Raw genomic sequence first — 22,544 nt, forward strand, 5'->3', positions numbered from 1 at the left:
GAAGGAGTTTAAAAAAAAAAAAAGTTGTAAAGTAAGCTTTAACAATACCAGATTCTACAAGGCAGAGTTCATGCAAGATAGTTTGTTAGCATGCCATCAATCCTGATTTTTCTTTCCATACAAATAGCTGGATTGAGGGATGGAAGTGGAGCAGAAAAAGATATATTATCTACCATAGCTACATTGGTTTCTTTTTTTTCTTCTTCTTTTTTTGCAGGTTGGATTTAAAAGGTCGAAGGACACCATCACAGTAACTTGATACCCACTGAGTGATGGAGATGGTCTGTAAAGAAAGGTACAGGTATGTTACAAGCTGCATTTACAGGAGGCTTCTAAACTCATTTTAAGTGTACATACTGGAAAGACTCAGAATATGCAAGAGCTCTGTTTTCATTACTGATTAAGCATGCAACTCACTGCTTTTTGTCTCAACATTTCCACTCTATAGTGTTCCACAACTTCCATTTTCCAGAAAAAATAAAATAAAATAAAATACCTCAACAAAGAAGACTAAGTTTTCTAGCAGGTTTGGCTGAGTTTTCAAGGTGCCGTCTCTGACTTCAATCAAGTCACCTTTACATTTATTGAACAAATCTGAAAAGAAAAAAAGGAAAGCCTTATTCAGGACATCAGATCAACCAACCCAAATGCTCATTTTCTGCCCAGCACGTATCTTGGTGTAGCTCTGACTGCTTTGCAGATTAGGCTGTTATTGATAAATTTAGCTAAAGACACTCAAGACAGTCCCGCTCCAAAGTTCCCCTCTAACTTGTATTTCATTACAGATATTATCTCCACACAACACTTGGATCAAGTATCAGGAAACAACAGTTGCTAAGATTAGGCTGCAAGGTAATGAAATGATGCATTGAGTTGAGTTGAGATGCATTGCAAATGAGTGCATTATGTGGATGCAACAACTTTGTGAACAGACAAGGAAGGGGCACTCTCAGCCTTGCTCTCAAGCATCTTTCAAAAGGGTCTGCAGATCCATTAATGCACTTTCACTTTCCCATATGTGCAGCACACTTGGGAGCTTATAACACAAAGCACTTAATTACCAGTGTTTTTTCTTGGGTTACTACTTACCTGTTAGCCGTTCTAGTAAAGACTTGAAACTATTCCCTATCCTCTCCTGGACTTCTGCTGAATCTTCTGAAAGAAAAAAAAAAAGAGGCAGTTATAAACTATAGGTTCTGTATCTCCCGCTCCTAGAAAACTGGCAGGCATTTAAATGTAATTTAGTGCTAGCAGTGGAAAGCTAATGCAACTGCTTTCAGAGAGGATGCTGTATTACATCAGTATACACCACAAAAATGAAGACACGGATAAAGCATTGCAGTGCTGTCTCCCAGGTAACAGTGTTATTCAAAAAATAAAACAAGTCGTAGTTTGGTCCACATTGCCCAATGTCTAGCAGTTTTCAAACTAAGTGGAAACATACCGCATTCCCTCCCACCTCATAACCATCTGGTTAAGCCCCTGCCCCTCAAGCACTTACCTAAGCCATTGGTATCTAGTTCATAAATATCACTAACAAGATAAAACAAGCTAGTCTGGCATTGACAGCTGCCATTACTGAAGAAGCCAGCCATTCGGGTAGGAGGAGGGCCAAGGACAGGATACTAGGCAAGAAGCAAAGAAAAAGATAAAGGTGTTGCAGCTTTTCTTTATCCAGAACACAGTGTTTGTCTCTGGCACATCTCTCAGTCAGATTCATACACTACAAACTCAGGGTCAGTTAAGTGCATTCTGCAGCCTGCTGGACGTTACAAGATGCATTCAGTTTTTCTGCTTGCATTCACGTTCATTTAATATTTGAGGATAGCTTTTTCCTTAAAGGGTACCTGAATTTTTTGTTCTAGAAACTTCTTCCCTGAATCCACTGCCGCTTCCAGCTGCTGAAGCAGAGATCGAATTGTATCAATCTTGGATGAGACGCCATTCTCTGCAGTCTTTTCAGAGTTCTTTGGTTGAATACTGTGACTAAGAGTTGGGAGTCCGCTTACTAGCCTTAAAGTTAAAGACCGGATTCGCAACCACAGGGTTTCTTCCTCCAGTGAGAGTTTCCTATGTTCTTCAGAAATGTCCCTAGAGAAAGGCACCAAATGTTTTCAGGAAAATGCTTAAGTTTTGCAGAGTTGCAAGCTTCACTCAGGTACAAAAGCCTAGCTGAAGTTATCAAATAATGTATTAGGAGGAAAGAATGGTCAGAAATTCAGAAAACCATTAATATGTAAAAAGGCAGCACTGCTAGAAGTGATGAATGAAAGTTAAGTTTGCAGTTAGCCAGTCTAGAGAACATTTCAGTTACCCTGAAAGGATTTTCTTCACCATATGCTGTAGGAAAAGGTGCAAAACTACAGTTAAGGACATTTCTACTCACCTGTCTTTTGGATCCCAATTAAACAAGACTGTCAGGTCTCTGTTGTCACGCAAATCTTTCCATGGAATGTCATCCTCTTCTGGGCTCAGACTCATGGACTTTATACTTTCTTCTAAACTAGAAGATCTGCACATAAGATTAAATACTATTAGATCAAACATTTGATCACTGGAAACAAACACTTAAAAAACTGCATTCTCTCCACTGTTCAATTCCTCACAAGTCGCACCAGTGTTACACTAAGTACAAAGAAGGATGCTGAACGAAAGAGCGACTCTCAAGTTTTTGTCAAAGTGCTGCTTGGTCAATATTCTACCTATGCACAAATCTTAATTTTTGTCACATGGAAGTATTGCATTCGCTGCTGCTGTACTTACATATTTGCTTCAAGTAAAAGGTCTAACAACATCCGTTCTGTGCGAACTTGTGCAAAGTGAAGGGAAGAGTTCAGCCTATTTCTAAATGCGATGAATTCTGGAATCTTCTCAAATGCACCGTATTTGTAGGCTTGAATGATGTATTCTGAGGTCTACAAGAAAGCACACACCAGCTTTGTATTAGTTACTTCCATAAATTCAGAATAACCAAGAGTTTAACACTGTCAATACCAAGAAATTGCTTTTCTGTGGCTTTCACTAACCCAGAGGTACAGAATCTGGCAAATACTCATACTGTGGGAGAATCTTGCAGTTTTGCTTATCTAAGTTATCCAAGTAGTTTAGTTCCTCAAATTTAATAATGCCTAGAGGATCTACCGGGCAGTGCTTGTTGGTTAAGTAACCAAACCAACACTGAACAAAATCAGGTTGCTGTCAACACAGACTGAAAAATACTTATAGGTTGAGAGAGATGATTTTGGAAGTTTATACTTTATTGTTGTTTTTCAGATGGATTATTCAATTCGTTGTCTCATTATGAGAAGTACTTTCAAGCAAAATAGACACATCCCAGATTTTCTGGAACTGACTTGGATGTGCATCACATATCACAACATAGATAAAGAAAATTACTCACACAATTTTTCGTTTCTCTTTATTAGTTTTTTTAATACAGTATCACAAGATAATACCATGCACACATACATGCGTTACAGTACAATCTAACCACCAAAGAAAGCTGTCAGTGTCCATAAGATAGTTTGCTTCCCCTCTGATGAAGCGCAGCAATACAAGCCACATAACTAACATCTCTCATTTGTCCAAGTAATTTCCAGAAGATTTCTGTGATGAAGAAGTCTCAAACAAGCAGAATTTTTCACTGAAATACACAGTAACTGGAATGACAGAGCGAACAACTTATGATCCCTGTCAATACACACAGCTGTATTCTTAAATCAGTTTCTCCACAATGGAGAAATTCTGGCAGATCAAGTATTTTCTTCATCGCATGACTATAAAATGCACTGAAGATCAGAGGCACCAGAAAGTCCCCAGGGCAACTGAAATCTGTACTGTACTGACCAAGACAACCTGCCTGGAAGGGTTTGAGAAAAGAAGAGCTATCACTCACAGTTAAAAGCCCTGATTTCTTTCCTTTCCTCCCTCCAAAATAAGAATTGCCTTCTAGGTAGCTCTACCTTTTTCCTTTGCAATCTGGTTATTTATACTGTATGAAAAAAAATATGCCAAATATTTAGCAACATACCCTCTGATATACAGCCTTGCAGAGGTCATTGTCAGGCTACGGGGCTGCACTATGGGTGCTAATTCAACTGCATCGACGTAGTTTTAAAATCCCCATAAGACACGTTGGTGTTCTGTTTGCCTGCAGATCTGGAGAAATTAAAGACGGACGGACACAAGAAAATTAGAGAGATTACTTGTGATTCTGCATTTTTAAAGGAGGGCTATCTTGAGAAGAATGAAGTTGCCTTTTTAGTATCAGTCAAATATAGTAATACTGCCTTTTCTCTTCTCCCTGTTACTGGCATTCTCTCCCAGAGCAGAACTATATGTCAGGACTGCACAGTATCCTGGAGGGCTGTTACTTAAGAGATCCACTCTTAAAGAGGATTCACTTTAGATTGTTAAATTCAGCAAGTCAGGAGGACAATATCCAAAGTGGTCACCTTGAAGTAGTAGCTAAGCATGTTTTTTGTTTGTTTTTAATACCAGATCACTTTTTCATACTCCACACTTCCTGCTCGAGGCAGAGTCCCATACACAGCAGAGAGTACTTGCAGAACACGTTCCTTACATTTTAGCAAACATTCCAGCTAAGAAAAAAAAAAATAACAATAATCTACAGAGAAGCAGGCAGTTGCTGAAATCAGGTAAAAATATAACCTTGATAGGTTAGTCCTCATTTAACACTGCAGTTAGATACTGTAATGGGACCTGAAAGGAAAGCTCGTACCAGGATTCTGATCATGAAAGGGAAACCCCAGCAGAACCACTGCAGCACAGAAACTGGCGGCATATTCTGACCTTGTGATATTGGAGACATCTTACAGTAAAGGACCATCTTTTTTCCCCCCACTCTGTTCTTGACACATCCTTAGATGAACAGCACGCTGAGTTGAGCCTTCTCCTGCTTCAGTCTGCACATTATGGTTGTTTTTTGCAGACACTTGCTATTTGCAGGGTAATGTGGCTTGTGATGGGTTTCTTACTAAAACAATCTGAAGACAATAACCACTGGAACATCCAGAACCCATGAGATTTGGCTACTACTCAAGAACAACAATGGCTCAACAGTTCTTTGGCTGCAGTACTCCAAGAGACATGACATGAGCAGGATCCCAAGGTACATCTTTGTCTCGTAGAGTGAAGCACGTAACACCGATCACATTGATTTTACCCCTCTGTGGCAATTTCAGCCTTTAAGGTGTAGTAGTGAGGCAAGTTGAACAATTCAGGCACCATTTTTCCAGCATTTCATGATGATGAGTTGAGTAGCATTTTCCTGGCAACAGCACTTGGAACATGATTCAGTGGGCCTTTACCAGTGTGCATACACTGAGTAACTGGAGACAGTTACCTTGTGCTCTGCAAGCACCTTTATCATTCTTGACAAAGAGAATGACCATCTTCCTACTTCAGTCAGAATGTCTTCCAGGGAAAGATAGTTTCTTGCCGCTTTACAATGCAGTGATCCCAAGCAGATAAATCACATCCAGTAGTTTCTTTCAGTTCATTTTTTTTTTTCCACCTGGCACACTGCAGTGGAACATTTTGTTTAAAGAGTTGGTTCCAGGCATTGGTTCCAGGTATGCTCTTCACTGAAGTCATTCAGTACGTGTTAAAGACTGAACAAGTTACTCAAAAAAAAAACCACCTCCCATTGCCAACAACAGACATGTAGGAGAAAGCTGTTTGGATCCAGACCTTCACTTTATCACAAAACATTGTACTCAGTGTACTCAATGCAAAGATTCTTAGCAAGTGGTATCAGTGCTTAAACAATAAGCAAGTGAGGGAAGCAGAGGAGAGTGAGCTTCCACCACATGACCCACATACATCTCTGTGCATCCCCTCCCTGCAGAGAAATGTCCACGTCAGGCACGGGTCACAGTAACTCAGCATTGACCTTCTAGACACAGGTAAATGGCAACTGGTACCTTGCACACAGGAATAATCTGCTGCCAACAGCCCAAGGAAACTCATCTGAGGAATTACTGTCTGAGCACCTTCAGAATCTTTACTACTCAGTACAGATAATTCTTGTGTTCTTACCTACTGCTGGGATGGTGGAAAAACAAACTGTATACCCGCAGAGCCCTTGCAGCCAGTTTAGCCAGTAACTGGAAGGGTTAAAACTGAATTGCACCTTTCTTTCTTAAATGTCAAGTGAAAATAATTTTCTTCCCCCACCTCTTAGCAATGAACAAACTGTAAAATATAAGAATAGAGAATATACTTCCAACTCCTCAGAATGGGACAGTCTTGCAAATGTTAGGGAGATAGACTAATATTATACACATAGTTTCCTACCACTCTTCCGGACTATTTTCCACCCCACCACCCCCCAGTTTGCCCAATGCATTTCTACCAAGATTACAAGAGAGTTGTTTACCATTCTCCCACTCAACCCATTCTTCATGCTTCCATGGGAAATGTGAAAAGAAACTGATGTTTTCCCTATAAATGTACCTCACGGTGCTTTCCAATCAGGACTAATTTAGACAAGTACTTTTACTAGTCAACAGCTACAAGTATGATAGATGCCTAGGTCACAGTATGCGTTTAGGAAGGTCTCTATATCTTGGAACAATTTAACTGCTCTTCTCTCTCCATTCCATTCTCAAGGTTCTCATTCAAGACAACTTTTTAATTTAATTTAATTTTTAACTTTTTAATTCACACCATTTCACAGGAGGTGAACTGAATAAAGCAGGTAGCTCCCATTAGTACAAGACCAGACTTAGCAATTTGATCCTATCACCTGAAAATAATGCAGTTAGTCATGACTTCAAGAGTTAACTTTTCCCCTCGGAAATTCTCCCACATTGTTCTTTGCACTTTCATTTTCTGATGAGCATTCCCCACCACACGTGTCATCACTAAACCACAATGCCTCAGATGAGTGCAATACAAAGTGTCATCAGTATCTTGACCCACTATCCCTGGCTGCTGTGTGACTTTTCAAAGTGCCAGAAGTCAGATGACACCATGACTTATTTGCTACATTATGTCACATTTCTTCTCATAAATCACAATTAATTCATTTATAAATAATCACGGCAACTTTTTGAGTATTCAAATTGGCTTGCATAATAATAAATAAAACACTACAGCAAAACTCCATCTAACAAGTTACAAACCTTGTAGTGAGAAATACAGGCTGAGACAACCTTCACTATAAACACAAAGCTGGATGTATTATTTCTCTGTGTGACTACCTACTACAGTCCTGTAAGTTCTTATGTATGGCACAGAATTCAGTATGGTATTATCAACATAACTGCCCTCCTACAAGGATGCAGAGGTTTATTTCAACTTACATCTTTCTGGTTGGAGTGGAAAAACCTGAGTGCAAAATTGCAGGATTGCGATGCAGCAGCGTAATGGCCCAGTGACTCTGCATAGCGTGTCAGAAGATAGCTGCAACACAACACAGCACAAGTCAAACATCAGCACACGTGCTGGGGAATTCTGAATTTCAAATGCAGCTCCGAATAGAGAGCTACAGCCCAATTCAGCTCAACATTCATATTAAGATTTAAGCTTTAAACAGTAAAGGAAGGAATTCTTCACTGCATGTGAAAGCTCATTTAATGAGGTGGATGGAGGAACTTTGACACTCACAAACACACTAATTGAGGCAAGGCCACTTGGTTGTGTTTGCTTTAACCACTGCTCCCAAACTTTGCTCAGCAATGACCCAGGCTGGAACACCTAGCTACAACTGGCACCAAGATATATATTTCACAGATTTCATATTCCATTTAATTAATATTCCTTAGGTCCAGAAATGATTAAAATCACACAGGAAAGATACTCTACTAGAAGCAGAGCACACTTTAGTAGATACATTTTATGTATTTCCAGAACACTTTTACAGAACACAGTGAAAATCTGACAGTCTGCTATCTTTCAGTAGCAATGACAACTGAAGATCTCAAATAGTTACTGGAGGGTCACCACAACCAATTATTCTCAGTATATACTACCCACCCGATGGTGTCGTGCTGTATGTGTTTTGCATCAAGGCTGGAGTACAGCTCTGCAACTGGTTCAAATGCACCAAGCCTGCAGTAGATTCGAATGAGCAGCAATTTAAACTGAGCATTAGAAGGACTATGAGATAATCCTTCTTCTAAAAGGGTTAGGCACTGCCACACAGCCATCTCTTCACCTGGTGACAAAGATAAAAACACAGGTGTGAACACACAGGGAGGGGCATTCCACACTGACAGCACAATTCACATCAAAACTCCCTTCCTCATTTTGCACTTTGCTCAGCACATTCCCACACCAACACTACAGCTGGTGGACAAATAATTCTTTGCAGGGAATATCCAGCTCACATCTGCACAGAACACAATCCTCACATACCGGAGAGACATTTCTGAGATTATGAGACTAATAAAGCAGAGCAGATGAGAAGTACAGAACTACTAAAACCAGAGCAATGAGTCTCAACAGAAGTCTAGAAGCTAGGAATCCAGGAGACAAAGTATATCAAGGATAAAAAGAAATATTTTTCAAAACACCTCTGGTATCAGAAGGGAGTCGTCAGCATTTCTTGTGCAAGGGGAGAGAAAAATATCTACACCGTGAACTTGGAACAAGCTTCTAGGGATGGACAGCACTGAGCTGCATGAATCAGCAGAACTCCACCAGGACTTACACAAATTATATAAAAAAATTATATCCCTTTAGAGGTTAGCAAGATTGAGAGGCTCCAGAAATACCACACAACAAGAAGAAACTGAAAGCTATGGGACTAACGAGCAATGCCAGATGCACAGTGGCCACACAGGCACAATCTGCCTACCCACAACCATCCCAGGTGGTATTAAGCAAATATAGAGACATACCTTCCTCCAGCCACAGGTCAAGCAGCAGGTGAACTGCAAGGAGGCAGTAATAATCTGAAAACTGCAATTCAGTTTTCAAACAAGTTTTCCCTAAAAAGAAAGACAAAATTACCCTGAATTGCAGAGTTAAAGAACTACTACGCTGTCAGCTGTTTCTCACATTGCCAGTACTGTGAAGTGGCACAGACACCTGGCAGATGATAACCAGTGCTCAATTTACAAATCTCAGCAGTTTTCTTTAAAACTAAAACAACTGTACTCATCTCTATATTTTCAGTTTTTTCCCCTCAATTCATTGTGCTTAAATTGCTAAAGCAACACATTTTATTTTGTCTAACACTATGCTTCCTTGGCTCTTCTGTTCTTGGATTCAAACTCCAGATAGAAGCACTGAAAACAAATCAACAGTTTTCACACAAATTCAGCTTTTTCTTCTTCCTGATAACAAATGAATTCCCATTCATGATTTTGAAAAAAAAAAAAGTCCAGCCACTTCATATGTTAACATCTGCTAGAAGAAAGAACTTTATAACTGTAAGATTTAAACACTGGCAATAATGTCTGTTTTTATCCTATACACACCATTGATAAAGCCTGCCTTGATCATAGGCACAGGCAAGCATAAAAATGTACCAGCTGAGCTACTCAGGAATGTCTCATTTACTTCAAAGATACAAAATTGAAAAGAAAAAAAAAAAATAAGGAAACAGAATTCAGGTGCCCAAGGATGTAATAACAAAGAAGAAAACACAGTGTTATCTAGCTGCACAATGGATGTTACACATCAGTAGTGATACAGGCCATGAGTTTGTACTGTCACATTCCCCTGGAAAAAAAACTCTGAAGCTCAAAAAAAGCTACAACACTGGTTTCAAAGTTTGTCCTCACCAAACTCCAATCCATGGTGGTATCTTAACATTAACTCCCGGACCACAGTCAGTTTTTGCTTCTTATCCATGGCATGATAGATCCCAAGCAATCTGGAGAGCTGCACCACACACAAGTGTTGCTGAAGAGCTTTGATATCGGTTGGCAGTGCGATTTCACTCTCTGTTGTTGATGATAGAGGGATTACTTCCAGCAATTGACTGACGAACTGGAAGAGAAACAGTTGATAAATTTTGAGGGGCAGCTGGGACTACACAAACAGAAGACATCATTTCCTCTCTCAAATCAAGAAAAGCAAATGATATGGAAGTATCGGTGTGAACCTCAACATTGCACTGAAATCAGTAGCTAGAGAGTTTGTTTTTTAATTTTTAATTTTGGTGAGCACAAGTTACGGCTTTGCTTAATAGCTTAGTTCATCAAACAGACAAAAAAAAAAAACCAACACAGGAAGTTTCCAATACATTGACATACAAGGGTTTTCAAGCACTTGTTAACACTCAAAGTAATAACAGATGCAATTCAAATAATTTGTTACTGAAAGTCTACAGCATACTTAATGGGAAATTGTGGTTTTGTGCTTGTTACTACATTTTCTTTCAACTCTGAACCAATGCAGCGTTCCTAGTGACATAATCATCTGATTAATTTCTTTTAACTTGTAAGAAGAGCAGTGTCTCACTGTTTACAGTTTCATTTAATGGAAGATAGCAGATTTCTCACAATACAATCAGGACTGGACAGTTTTTTTGTTGCTGCCTTAAAATTCAACAGTGTTTACAAACTTAGAAATGAGTTTAAGTTAATGAATTCAGCTTTACTACATTTGGTCTTTAAATAAAATAACTACAAATGAAAGGGAAAAAAAACACAAAACAAATCCATACCAGGAATAACAGCTAGGTAAGAGGAACACAGCACCATGCACAAGAATTCTAGTTTTCCTGTGGACTTTGATGAAAATCTGACAAATATTTGCAGTTTGAGATTTTACTGACTTGTGCAAGAGCAACCAAATTGCTATACTGCATATATTTCAATTCCTGCCTTTAGAAATTCAAGACTGATGTTAAGATAACAATTACTGCCAGAGTATCTACATGTTTTCAGTGGCCAAGCAGCATCACTATGATTTTTTTCTTTTTTGTCCCTGAAAATTGAGATTAAATCTGTTCAGCGATTCCAGAGTTACCTTGCAATGGGATCACCACTTCCAAAATTATGAGTTAAATGTGTTACTGACCACAGCTGTTGCCAGTGGGTAAGAACACACTTTTCACTTTATATATATTGGCAGCAACCAACACGTACCCAGGCCACCATTCTGCTCATTAGTAAGGCTGTAGGCTTACATTAATAAAGTTTACAAGTCAAGAAAATATTTCAATAAACTAAGAAAACAACAATACTTTGTTAACAAATATTTTAATGAAAGGCCTCTGGCTGATCCAGGATTCTCCGTTTGGCCTACCCAGCACTAAATTGTACACAATGGCTTTGAGAAACAATGAGATGAGTGACAGGATTCCCAACTGCTGAAGTCATTCAACAAGCTGCTCATGACTCTGCACAAACAGACTTTTAAACTGAAAAGAGCTTGTTTCAAAACGATTCTGGAAAAGTTGCCATAGTTCTGTTAGTCACCGCCTGATCAGTATCAACATGTCCATTCTTCAACACTGCAGCAGAGTATAACATGCAACAACCTATCTGGATCCATCTTTCCAACTAAACACGTAAACTCAACGAGGAAAAATAAGGGATAGATAAGGTAGGAAAGGAGAAAGATGTTTTGTATAACAAAAGCTGCAGTACGCAGCAAGTACATCTCCCCTCTCTGCTATTCCAAATAGATCAAGCTTCAGCTCTTTCCATCTCTCAGTAGGACACAGAGGTACCTTAACAGAGAAGTACAAGAGTGCAAACAAGCACTCTAGCTCGTGCCAGCATCTCAGACTTTCCTCACCTTTGTGTATTGGCTGGATGGGAGGAGATCCACAAATACTTTGAGATCAGTGAAACAACAGGGTTTGTCCCCAAATTTTTTGAAGTACTGGAACATTAGTTCTTCTGGATCACCTAGGAAAAAGGGACAGTTCATCTTTTTCATATGCTCCACTAAAAGCTGAAACTATAAGATTGCTTTGAGAAACATTTGATAATTCATTTTTAATTTGGGATTATGCAGAGATTTACAGTCCTATTTGCTGCACTGCTGCAGACTTTAACCAATGCTCTCTGTCTTTAGTAACCAAGGACACTCCTTAAGAGCTTCAATCAAGCTACTTTGGCAGATAAGAGCTCACTATAATAGGCATGCATGCACAGTCCCTGCTTATCTAACTCATTTAGGAACTGGTAATCACAGATATTGCTGTAATCACATTCTCTCCTTCACTGACTCCCTGACTGCAGTTTTTAAATGCAAGTTGTCAAAAAGCAAATCCTGGTATTATTGCCAAAAAACAAACAAACAAACAAACAAAAAAAAACAACCACCACAACAAAACCAAAGCACAACAACAAAACATCCAGAGATTACCTGAAGGACTCTGTACAAAAGCAGTGCATCAGGAATGCACTTTTCATCACAATGACACTGATCATATGCTCCTAAATTCAATAGATCCTTCAACCTGCTTACTTTTACAAGCCCTGCAGCAGTCTGGAACAACTTTCCTTCTTTCAAGGCTCATCTTCTAATGCTTTCAAAATTCTTTACATTACTGAAACCAGCACATACAATGTCTTAACACATTGCTGAATTAAATACAGAGAGATTGTTTTGCGTTCTCTCTCCGAAGTTAATGGCTCTTACCTAGTTTATATTCATCGTTACAGCCTCTGCAACGCAGCCGTCTGATCAGCTCCAGTTTAGCTAAATATGGGCCTCGAAGTGGTCGAGTGCTCTTAGATTCTTCTGTTATTCTCTCTTCTATAAATTTCACAGCTTGCTCTATAGAATAGTGTACCTCTCCTTCCAAAGAGCTGTACAATTAAAGAGACAAAAGATTTTTATTTTCCCCCATTCCTAGGTCATTAACGACAGGTGTTCAACATACTCCCAGAACGCTCTTAAGGAAATCAGGCATGATGGATTCTCTAATTCAATAACATAAAAAATATGAACTGGAAGAGCTCTATGCAGTACAAGCCACTATTTATACAGCAGTTTCCAATAGACTTGCCAGCCTCCAAAACAAAGTAGGGAGAAGACATCATCTGCAGCCTGTCAGGAAGTCAACCAAAGACAGAGACAGCACTGGGGGTAAAAAGTTCTCTCTAGTACAAAGGAAAAATTCACAGCAGAACTGTTGACTTACTGTTCTTCCTCCAGAGGAGGTGTCCAGGATTCATCTATGAGTTGAAATAGTGAATCAAAGTAAGTTATATAGAACTGCCAATCATCTGAGCTGAAACAAAAAGCAGACACAGAACGTTTAGGGAACTGCCAAACCAGTAACTCACTTCTAAAACTGCAAAAACTGAATTTAAGGAATAGCAAAGGTTTACATTACAAAAAATACAAGTGTACTAGGAATCATTTCTCCTTTAATAGATCTTGCAACTACAGTTCTGACAAAGCCTCTTCCCTGTGACCTCTCCTGCACATCCTCCAGAATCCTATTTTGTTGCTTCTTCCTCAACCACTGAAGTGTAAATATTTGAAAATACTCCGAGAACCTCCGATATTCTTCTGCTTTAACCACCATTTACAAGAATTACTGAAGAAGGCAATTCACAACCAGTCAGGGATTTTTCTTCAGTCCTCGATAAGATTGCAGAATGTCTCACTTTTTCAGCAGCAGCCTTCTTGACAGCGCATTGCACTCTGGCCACCTACACAGCTTCTTGTACATTGCCATACACTTGTTCTCACGGCTTTGGAGCTCGCTCGTCAACTTCTCTAAATTAAAAACAGAAGGGCAAATTTATTTAATCAATGCATTTCCTCCTGTTATTATAAAGCATCAAAGCATGTTATTATAGTCAAGAATGCAAAGCAGTAAGAGAATAGACTCTCAACGACTGGAAAGGCCAAATTTCCTATGCAAATCTTCACATCCCAATTCCTTAAAACTGTAAGAGCATTTTAATCACCAGAAAGAAACATCAAGGCTATAGGAGACATATACTCTTTTAAAATTAATTGCTGATAATTCTTAACTATTGTAAGCATGTGGGTAAAATCGGTTTGTACAAGTGAACCTCCAGAGTTTGCTTCAATGTTTGAAACTGGTGCTGAGAAGCAAGCTTGCTTACAGGTGTGTCTCTCGCCCCCTCACCCCCATAGCTAGTGGACAATCTGAAGCAAAAGAGCTATTGTTCCATCACATCTGTGATTATTAATTGACAGAGTAAAGTTACCTCCTAGTTTTCCTCTCACAACATCTAAGGCTTCCTGATATTTCTCCAAACGTTCCAGAATCATGTAGTAAAGTTCAACCTTAGAAAAAAGATTAGACTGCAATTAAACTTGCTAGTAAAACAACGTACAGGTATGCCAAGAAATAAAGCAACTTGTGTTACTGTCATTAGAAGGAGAAGACAACAAGGACTGCAAAGTTATCTTTAGCATCCCAAGGGTGGAGCACTCAGGAATGTAGGTCTTTTTTCCATTATCAGTCCTAAAATGTCTCTCGGGGCCTCCCAGGGAGCAAAAACAAGTACTTCATCAAGTTAAATCAAGTGCCAAAGAATTTCCTTGGCCACACTCTCTCACATCCCTCCCCACCCTCTGCTTCGTCTCCTTCTGTACCACCACATTCACATTTAATTCCAGAACACTACCGATTATCATCTTCGGAAACTTAAAACAATTAACTTCCTTTAACACTGCACTCCTTGTCTCAAAAATGTTGAAATCAAGCTGAAAAAATATCTGCAACTCTTACTTCAGCCTCAGCTTCGATCTTATCCTCTTTTACCATTTTTTCCACCATTCTCTCAGCTAGTGGCAAAAACATCGTCTTTGAGAGGTTCTCATCCTGTGCTGAAATAGACTAGAGAAAGGAAGAACTACTGTAACACATCATCAGCTTTTGTTAGTCCCACACATTGCTTTCCTCTGCACTCCGTGAGAAGAGAGCAAAATTGGATGCTTTAACCCCTCCTCCCCATATTCAGAAATACCATCCATACACGCAGAGAGCAGCCACACTGTTAAACAGGCAGCAATAAAACTAGTGAGCTGAAACACTCTCTGAACTGCACTGCTTAGAGATTCATGCATTTAGGCACACAATAGCCATGGCGAACAACACGTTGCAAGAACATACTTGGATTTTCACGGCACGGTATTTTGGAGAATGTAATTAACAAGTCCATGTTTATCTGCTTGGTCAACACTGTCAGGTTGTTTAACTACTGCTTGAATCTACTGTCTCAACTAACAGAGCACAGCTTATCTGCTGTCTATCATTGCAGATTTTCTACAATCTGAAAGACAAGCTAAGTCCAGCACTCCCAGAGCCTTTGTAGTCTAGGTACAAAGAGGCACAGTTCTGCCTGAGAGGCTACAGACAGTACCTGTCTAACTTAAGAGTCAGCTAGGTAATAGCCAAGATAGGAGAAGAAGTTGTAAAACTGTAAGATAGACCAGTTAAGCTGCATTAAAAAAAATACAGCCATGTTAGTAATGTGGTTTCAGGAAGGTCCCACCCTCCCAGCATCATACAGAAATGGCTCTGACATTTTACTTAAGATATCTCTAATGCTTTCACTAAAATATTTCTATGCTTGCAGCACACCTGCAGTAAAAGTCAGACTAATTTTCAACACTGTACAGACCTGCATAATCAGGCTCATCACGGACCAAAAATAGTAAGGATTTTTGGGTACGATCTTATAAAGTGCCATTCCAGCCTGAAAAATAAGACAGATTATTCCTAAAACATCTGTTTATGAAGTTTCTTGACAGACAATGCAAGTTAAGCAGCAATGATGGCAACAAGCAACTTGAAAACAGCGACTAGATGGGAGAGCTTTTAATCAACCTGTAAATCCTTCCTGTACATAACACACTGCTGAAGAAGAAAGAGGGCCCAAGTTTCAAGGATGAAGTACTCTGAGCAAGTTTGACAAGTAACAGCAATGAGCATGTGCATGTATGACTGCCTGAACAGATGACAGCTTTAATTAGAAATGGTAACTGCATCAGGAAGCAGATTTATTTGCTAAGAGCAAAGCAAGATATTTCCAGCACTGATTTTTTTTTTGGGGGCTGCAAAAATTAACTTGGACTTATTGGATGTTCAGTGACCCAATGTAGCAAGCAAGAAGAACAGGCTTTTAGTCTTTAACACTGTATTCACACACACACACGCACACCTTTTTAGCAATAATCCTTTAACTTGCTGTTACATAATCATCAGTAGAATACCACACCCTACCAGAGGGTGCAAGATTCAGACCTTAACACTACAGTCATGCCTTCTTATCAGGTATAGGTAACATATATATATTACCTATATATATAGGTAACACCAAAAAGCAGATCTCTATTAATCAAGATCCAGGCTTAAGGCCAGATACACAGTAATGCTATATTTTTAATCTTTCTTAATATGCAAAGTTTGCCGCATTGGTAAACGTCACGTACATCAATAGCTTTGTCCCTGTCTACAACTTGAACTCAAGCAGCTAACAAGCTGGGCTAGAATAGAGAATAACACTACAGCTTAATATTTTCCTTCAGTTATTCAAACCACGCATATAAAAATTCAAGTCACCTCAACACAGCAGAAGCAAGGAGTTTAAGAGTCATTTACTTGGCTCCTTTTTTTTTTTTTTAAATACAGAAGAGTGAACGCACATGTTTTGAAAAGAATCTTCTCCATTTATAGGCATTCTCCAGGCACCTAATTTGGAAGTGATGAAAACTAACCAGCGTGACAATGCTTTGCCAACTGAGAAGATGAACTTGAAGTACTTTTAGTTGCGATTCAGTGAAGTCAAACATGTTCAAGCCTAATTGTATGTTAGATTTCAAAGGTAGGAGCATGGGCAAGATTGCTTTTCCTAAAGACAACAGTAAATTAAGGAATAAATCAAGACTGAAAGCATGGAACAGAAGATCTTGCTATACCTTCTTGTATCTATTCCCAAATTGCTTTATAATACACTGTAACTACCACAGTGTTCAAGACAGAAAAGACAAAAACCTCCTGTTCCAAAATGGCCCATCTGAGCAGATATGCACACATTTACTCCTTTGAAGGAAAGTGAAACATCAGTCTTCATATAACCCATTCCTGAAAGTAATGGTGTTTTCAGCCCTTCTGCAAAAACAGAGCACAACTTCTGCATCAGCTCAGCCTACCTTTCTGGATGATTACATGCACCTTGAAGAGGCATTAACAGTTTTCTGAACAAACAAACAAAAAAAGGCTTGTGACACCTCAACATGACCAAACATGAACCATGGATCATACCTGTTGCATCTTCTTGTATTCTCCAACCCTGGCATAGGCCATGAAGAGATGAGAGTGATACTCTTCACTGTTGGGTACTTTCTTTACAGCTGCCTCATAAAGTTTAGTTACAAGTTCCGCTAAACCAAAACCAGATGCTTGAGTTAAGACACATTTGGGACTAAATTTGAAGTACAGCTACCTAAAGATAGCAACAGTGATACTCTGAAGAGTAACCAAATTATACTCATTAACCACAAAAATGATACTCCTCTAAGACCCCAAGTACTACAAGCAGTAGTCTAAAGAGGAAACTGCTTAAGAAAAAAAAAAAAGAAGAACAAAGGACAAAACAAACCAAGAATAGTTTAACAGCAACAACTGGACTGCTCAGAAATGTTTTTAAGTACTTTCCTTCAGCAAATTTATCTGCTTTGGACAATTAAACTCAATCAAAACCTTCTGATCCTGGCAGAATGATCCACGTGAATTGCGCATCAACACACAGAACATTTTCAGAGCCTGATATCAACTTAGTTACTCTTATTGAAGGTTTCCCCAAGTGAGTTCTCACTCTTTTCTCAATTGCACTCTTAGGAAGTGAAATACTTCACACTGTGTTTCTTAGTAATAGGTCTATCGTGACAAAATAATTAGGACACCATAGTAGGCAAAACTTCTCATCCTTCCAACATTTTTCTTGTTTAGACATACAATCCTACCTCTACTAAAAATCCTAAATACTAAAATCTTATCTCTACTAAAAAAATACTAAAAATGACATGTGATGTGGCTTTCACATAGTTTATTTACACATCACTGATATCTGTTTCTGCAAAGGTTGTTTCACACTATTGTCATTTGCTCCTGCATTTCAACAGGAAATGTAATCGCCACCAAGAAGCACAAGCTGACAGAAACAACTGTGGAGCTGTAGAATAAGCAGCATGTGAGCTCTGGATTCCTTCATAGAAGGGCATGCAATTTTATTCAGTCAGTCATTCACGATTTCAAATTTTATAATACTGTATTGCTACAAGGATCTGATTTCACAAAGGTAAAATCAAATGGGAGGCCAGGATTTCCCTTCTGTTTGTTACACAGCTTATCAAGGCCTGAACCCCTTGACTACAGTCTAACAGATTAGTCATCTCTATTACATCCAACAACAAATCCTTTCATTTAAACAACAAAATCAGTAAACTCATGCTGATCATGATGGACAGTTATGGCATGCCATTCTTTTATAGGAACTGTGCACACAATGATGTTAACAAGAGAAACCTATGCAAGGTTCTTTGCTTTATGGTGATCAGTAAAGCCTCAGAGATATTTATAACATGTCATTTAAATTCTCCAGCCTCTTAATAACATGCTTGAACACATTTGAACTCTGGACTTCATACACTTCCCATGAAACTGTTGGTCACGTATACTTTTGAAAGAACATAACTATGATTTTTAAGAGAAGCAAAGGAAAAAGCTTACGTCTATGCATTTCCCGGTAAAGAATAGTTAGTGCTTGCAAGGAATTATCATCTGTGGGTTCAAGTGCTGCTACTTCTTGTGCCAGAGCATACGCTTCATCTTGCTTGCCAGTTCTCTGCAAGCCAATTGCCTTTAGAACCTGTTGATATAACACAGAGACAACTGTTAAAAACAAAGTTGGCAGTTACCAGTGAAAATATTCTCATTCCTCAAGAGGAGAAGGTTTGCCCAAGCACCTAATTACTTCTAGAAAACTTAAGTTTTTAATGAAGCTTCTAGCCCATATGGCTGTAGTGGAAAATTTCCAAAGGCAAGCTGCATCTAATAGCACAGCTTTGTATTTCTTAACACACATGCAGGCCACTAAGGCATCATCTGCAACTCAGTTTTTCCTACCTGCAGGCTCAAAACTGACAAGTCCTGCCAATTTTCATTTTTTCTTTTAATAAGTGGCCAGAGAAAATTGACATAAATGAGATTCAGGTCAATGACACTCGTTTCAGCCTGGGAAGCTCCCAAAATGTAGAAGTGATACGAACTGTAGGGGAAAATCCATAGGGAAAAATAGAAAGATACTCAAGTGTTCAGGAAACTGAGGAACAAAACTCTTTTCCCTTCACCAGGGGCATAGCAAGAAAGACAGTGAATGAAGAGCAGAAGAGCAATGCTCAAAAAACACCTTACTACGTTTCACTAAAATTATACCTCCCAAATAAACTACTACAAATAGGTACCTCAACTTAAGGTCTCAAAGAGGCGTTTTTAAAGGCACAGCTCATCTGCCCTGGTTGCTCACAGTGGCTCTGATAGGGATCTCGACAATTAGCAAGGTGAAGCCACTTACACCAGTCAGCAGAGGCACCTCCCTTGGAGGATCTGCAGGATTTTTCAGGCAAACAAAGAACTGCATGAATTAGAGTAGTCAGATGTTCCAGAGTGTTCAGAATACACTGCGGTCTCTGGAAGATCAGACCACAAAAAAGCACAGCTGAGCACTGCAAGTCCCAAACTAGGCTCAACCATGAGATCAGTGAACAACCACACTTACCTTTGCACAGTGAAGATCCTTGTGTTTTTTGAGCAGTTTATCTGCTTGCTGGATTGCCATTTTATTATTGCCATTATCAAGGTAATCTGCATAAGAACACACACAGTATTAAAACAGAACACAAAACCATTCTAGAAGGCTACCTCTAATTTTACTGAGGGCTACGTGTTGTTAGGGTAGCAGTGCAAAATGCATTTTCCCTGTACAATTATTCCTAAACCAAACAGTCAGAAAATGTGTCACTTTGTAGACTGAGAGATCATCTTGCTGTGCGAGTTCTAATCATCCAAACAAACAAGCTTCTGGTCATCATACCAACAAAAGAGCTGTATGACAGAGCAGGTTCTGCAGCAGTAGCCCTTCACTAGAAACTGAGATTTCACTCTTCACTTCAGGAAAAGAAAGAATTAATTGGGTGTGCTGCTGGGAGAGTTTCAATGACTTTTAATGGGCAGTAGGTCAGAAACAACACGCTTGCAATCTATCGAAGTATTAAGTGAGATGAATTGCCCACATGCTCTGTATTTGAGGCAGAGCAAGACTGTCCCCTAACAGAACACCACTGTGCCTTAACCAGAGCAGTTCTAAAGACAAAGAAGTGAAGTGGAGATATCCTGCTATCCAGCTGCACAACACTTCAGCTGTAAAACAAACAAACAAAGAAACAACAACAAAAAAAACCTGCCTTGAGACCATTTTCTCCTTCTTTCAGCTTTGTATTTTAAATTTCAGCTTCCCCTACACCATGTTATCATGTTTCAGACAACTACAAACAAGTAATTTAGGTTAAAGCATGGGCCCAACACTCTTCCCCTCCCTCAAAAATTAATCCTTATTAATCCAAACCTAGCAGAAAAACCAAGCTGCAGCTGACAAGCCAACAAGAGAAGGGTCTGCTTGTGCTGTTCTGGCCTCTCCCCTAACAAATTATGAGAAGATCTAATGCTGAAATATTGAAATTACATTACACATCCTTTTCTCTTCAAGATCGCAGCTCTCATCATGAGACAGAACTCTTAATGAGTCAAGAGGTGACCTTTAGTAATTCCTCGGTACGTTGTACAAAATGTGCATCTATACTAATGAGATTTATATTCTGCAGCTTTAGAGTTTGCTTCCAGGGCCAAGTGGTGCAGATTTAAAGTAGAGCTAATTGGACTCCTGAGACCATACAGACAAAACCTCAAATGAGGCTGCCTGCCCGCACCAACCAAAACAAAATGTTGCTGTATCAGATATTCAGACCATTTGAAACTGTAACACAGCACCTTTACACGAGTTAGCTGGCAACCTAAGGAAACCTGTGCATCACCTTTAACCTTAAAGCTTCACCAGAGACTTCTCAGTGAAGAGGTTTTAAATATTCTGCAACACAATATCCCAGCGATCTCTCCAGGCACAGGTAGAGATTTCTTGATTTAAGGATCCATGTTATAAAGTTCCACTTGCACACAAATTACCCGCCAGCCTGTGCTGCCTGCCCTGGGGTTGTTTAACAGCTAGCTGCACTGATAGCATCTCTGCTTTAGGTCTTCTGAAGTAAATCAAATAAACCACAAGCTTCTCTAAACTGCACAATAAAAGGATTCTATTTTGCAACAAGGAATAAGTTTGTTGGAAGCCAAAGCAGTTGGCAACTCCTAAAGAAATTCCAACTACAGGAAAAAAATGAAGTCTATGCTAGCTACAAGTTTGCAGGTGGTTACGTTCAATGGCTGTAACTGCAACATGTGAACCTACAGGTGAAGGCAGACAAAAGAAGAAAACGGTAAACTCGTCTGTCAACGAGCCCCAGCTAATGAAGGAACAAGGTGCAAAAAGAAAAGCGCTTTTTAAAGTAAAAGACCAAACTTTAACCTCATTCTACACATCTCCTGCCTACAGCCTCTGTGAAGTTGGGCTTCTGCCTGCATAAGGAGCAGCACCAAAAAGGAATTCTGACCTCACAGAGCAGAAGTGGCCGAAAGCATTTTTAGATCTCTCTCATCAACAGCTATACTCCAAAACCAATGCAAGGAATTGCCTATCACCTGGGTTAACATCAGTTGCATCTGTTTAAGAACAGACACTACATAATATAAAGCAAAAATAACTGCATGTTAATAAATATGGTAATCACAGTACATACAAAAAAAATTGTTAAACCGTATGGCTGCAACCAATGATGCAACAAACTTTAAAACACAGCTTGGCTTGATAAGAAAAGCAATCAAAGAGCTTCGCTTGGTTTCTCCAGAACTCAGCAGATGCAAACCTGAACCCATCTGTTCTCCCTGAGACAGCAGCATCCAGGCAAAGGGAGCCAAAGGCAGCGGCAGCTCCCCGTGGCCCTACAGGGAGATGTACTGAAAGGAAACGTGAGCGTGTTCTGGAACTGCAATCCGTTTTGCTGTTTCAGAGCAGGAATGACACTAGCCCGGGGAAGCAGATTTTTCTCTTTTTCTGTATTTGCATAGACACAGAAACTTGCTAACAATTTCTTAAGCAATCTCAACTGTACGCAACATCCCTGGAAACGTTTTGGGGCAGCTCATCCGAGAGCTTTCCCAACACTACCGCTCCTCCTAACTTCACTCATTTTCAAATTAACTTCCCTAACAAAGTCATTAGTCTGTGCCACTCGGCACACAACTTTAAAGCATCCGTGACCGCTCGTTTGTTTTCGTTACACGAACGACCCGACCCGTAACCCCAACTCCCCACGCACAGCGATGCGCAGGGCAGGCGCGGGACCAAGCAGCTCCGCTAAGAAACCAAACGGACAGCAAAAGACGGAGGTGCGGGGAGCGCCGAGAACCTCACTGAGTGCGGTGGGACGGAGCCCCGAGCCCGGCACACAGC

The 22,544-nt window shown here is 39.6% G+C and overlaps 2 protein-coding genes across 2 annotated transcripts in view; one reads left to right on the forward strand and one right to left on the reverse strand.

Moving 5' to 3' along the window:
- Nucleotides 1-21,982, reverse strand: part of NAA25 (N(alpha)-acetyltransferase 25, NatB auxiliary subunit) — a 26,281-nt gene extending 4,299 nt beyond the window's left edge. Inside the window, 23 exon segments of the mRNA XM_010720187.3 lie at nt 174-199; nt 202-283; nt 497-594; nt 1,090-1,155; nt 1,502-1,625; nt 1,848-2,091; nt 2,387-2,512; nt 2,764-2,915; nt 7,329-7,428; nt 8,002-8,182; nt 8,868-8,957; nt 9,756-9,963; nt 11,722-11,834; nt 12,574-12,743; nt 13,079-13,168; nt 13,551-13,662; nt 14,124-14,202; nt 14,651-14,758; nt 15,546-15,620; nt 17,189-17,307; nt 18,656-18,794; nt 19,704-19,789; nt 21,958-21,982. Of these exon segments, the coding sequence (XP_010718489.3) occupies nt 174-199; nt 202-283; nt 497-594; nt 1,090-1,155; nt 1,502-1,625; nt 1,848-2,091; nt 2,387-2,512; nt 2,764-2,915; nt 7,329-7,428; nt 8,002-8,182; nt 8,868-8,957; nt 9,756-9,963; nt 11,722-11,834; nt 12,574-12,743; nt 13,079-13,168; nt 13,551-13,662; nt 14,124-14,202; nt 14,651-14,758; nt 15,546-15,620; nt 17,189-17,307; nt 18,656-18,794; nt 19,704-19,789; nt 21,958-21,967 (2,598 nt within the window). The 5' untranslated portion in view covers nt 21,968-21,982.
- Nucleotides 21,983-22,461: 479 nt separating this feature from the next.
- TRAFD1 (TRAF-type zinc finger domain containing 1) overlaps nt 22,462-22,544 on the forward strand; it is an 11,053-nt gene continuing 10,970 nt past the window's right edge. Inside the window, exon 1 of the mRNA XM_019621054.2 lies at nt 22,462-22,480. The gene's annotated coding sequence lies outside the window, so the exon portion shown is untranslated. The remainder of the gene's footprint in view (nt 22,481-22,544) is intronic.

This window comes from Meleagris gallopavo, chromosome 17, assembly GCF_000146605.3.
Source record: "Meleagris gallopavo isolate NT-WF06-2002-E0010 breed Aviagen turkey brand Nicholas breeding stock chromosome 17, Turkey_5.1, whole genome shotgun sequence".
Classification (NCBI taxonomy): domain Eukaryota; kingdom Metazoa; phylum Chordata; class Aves; order Galliformes; family Phasianidae; genus Meleagris; species Meleagris gallopavo.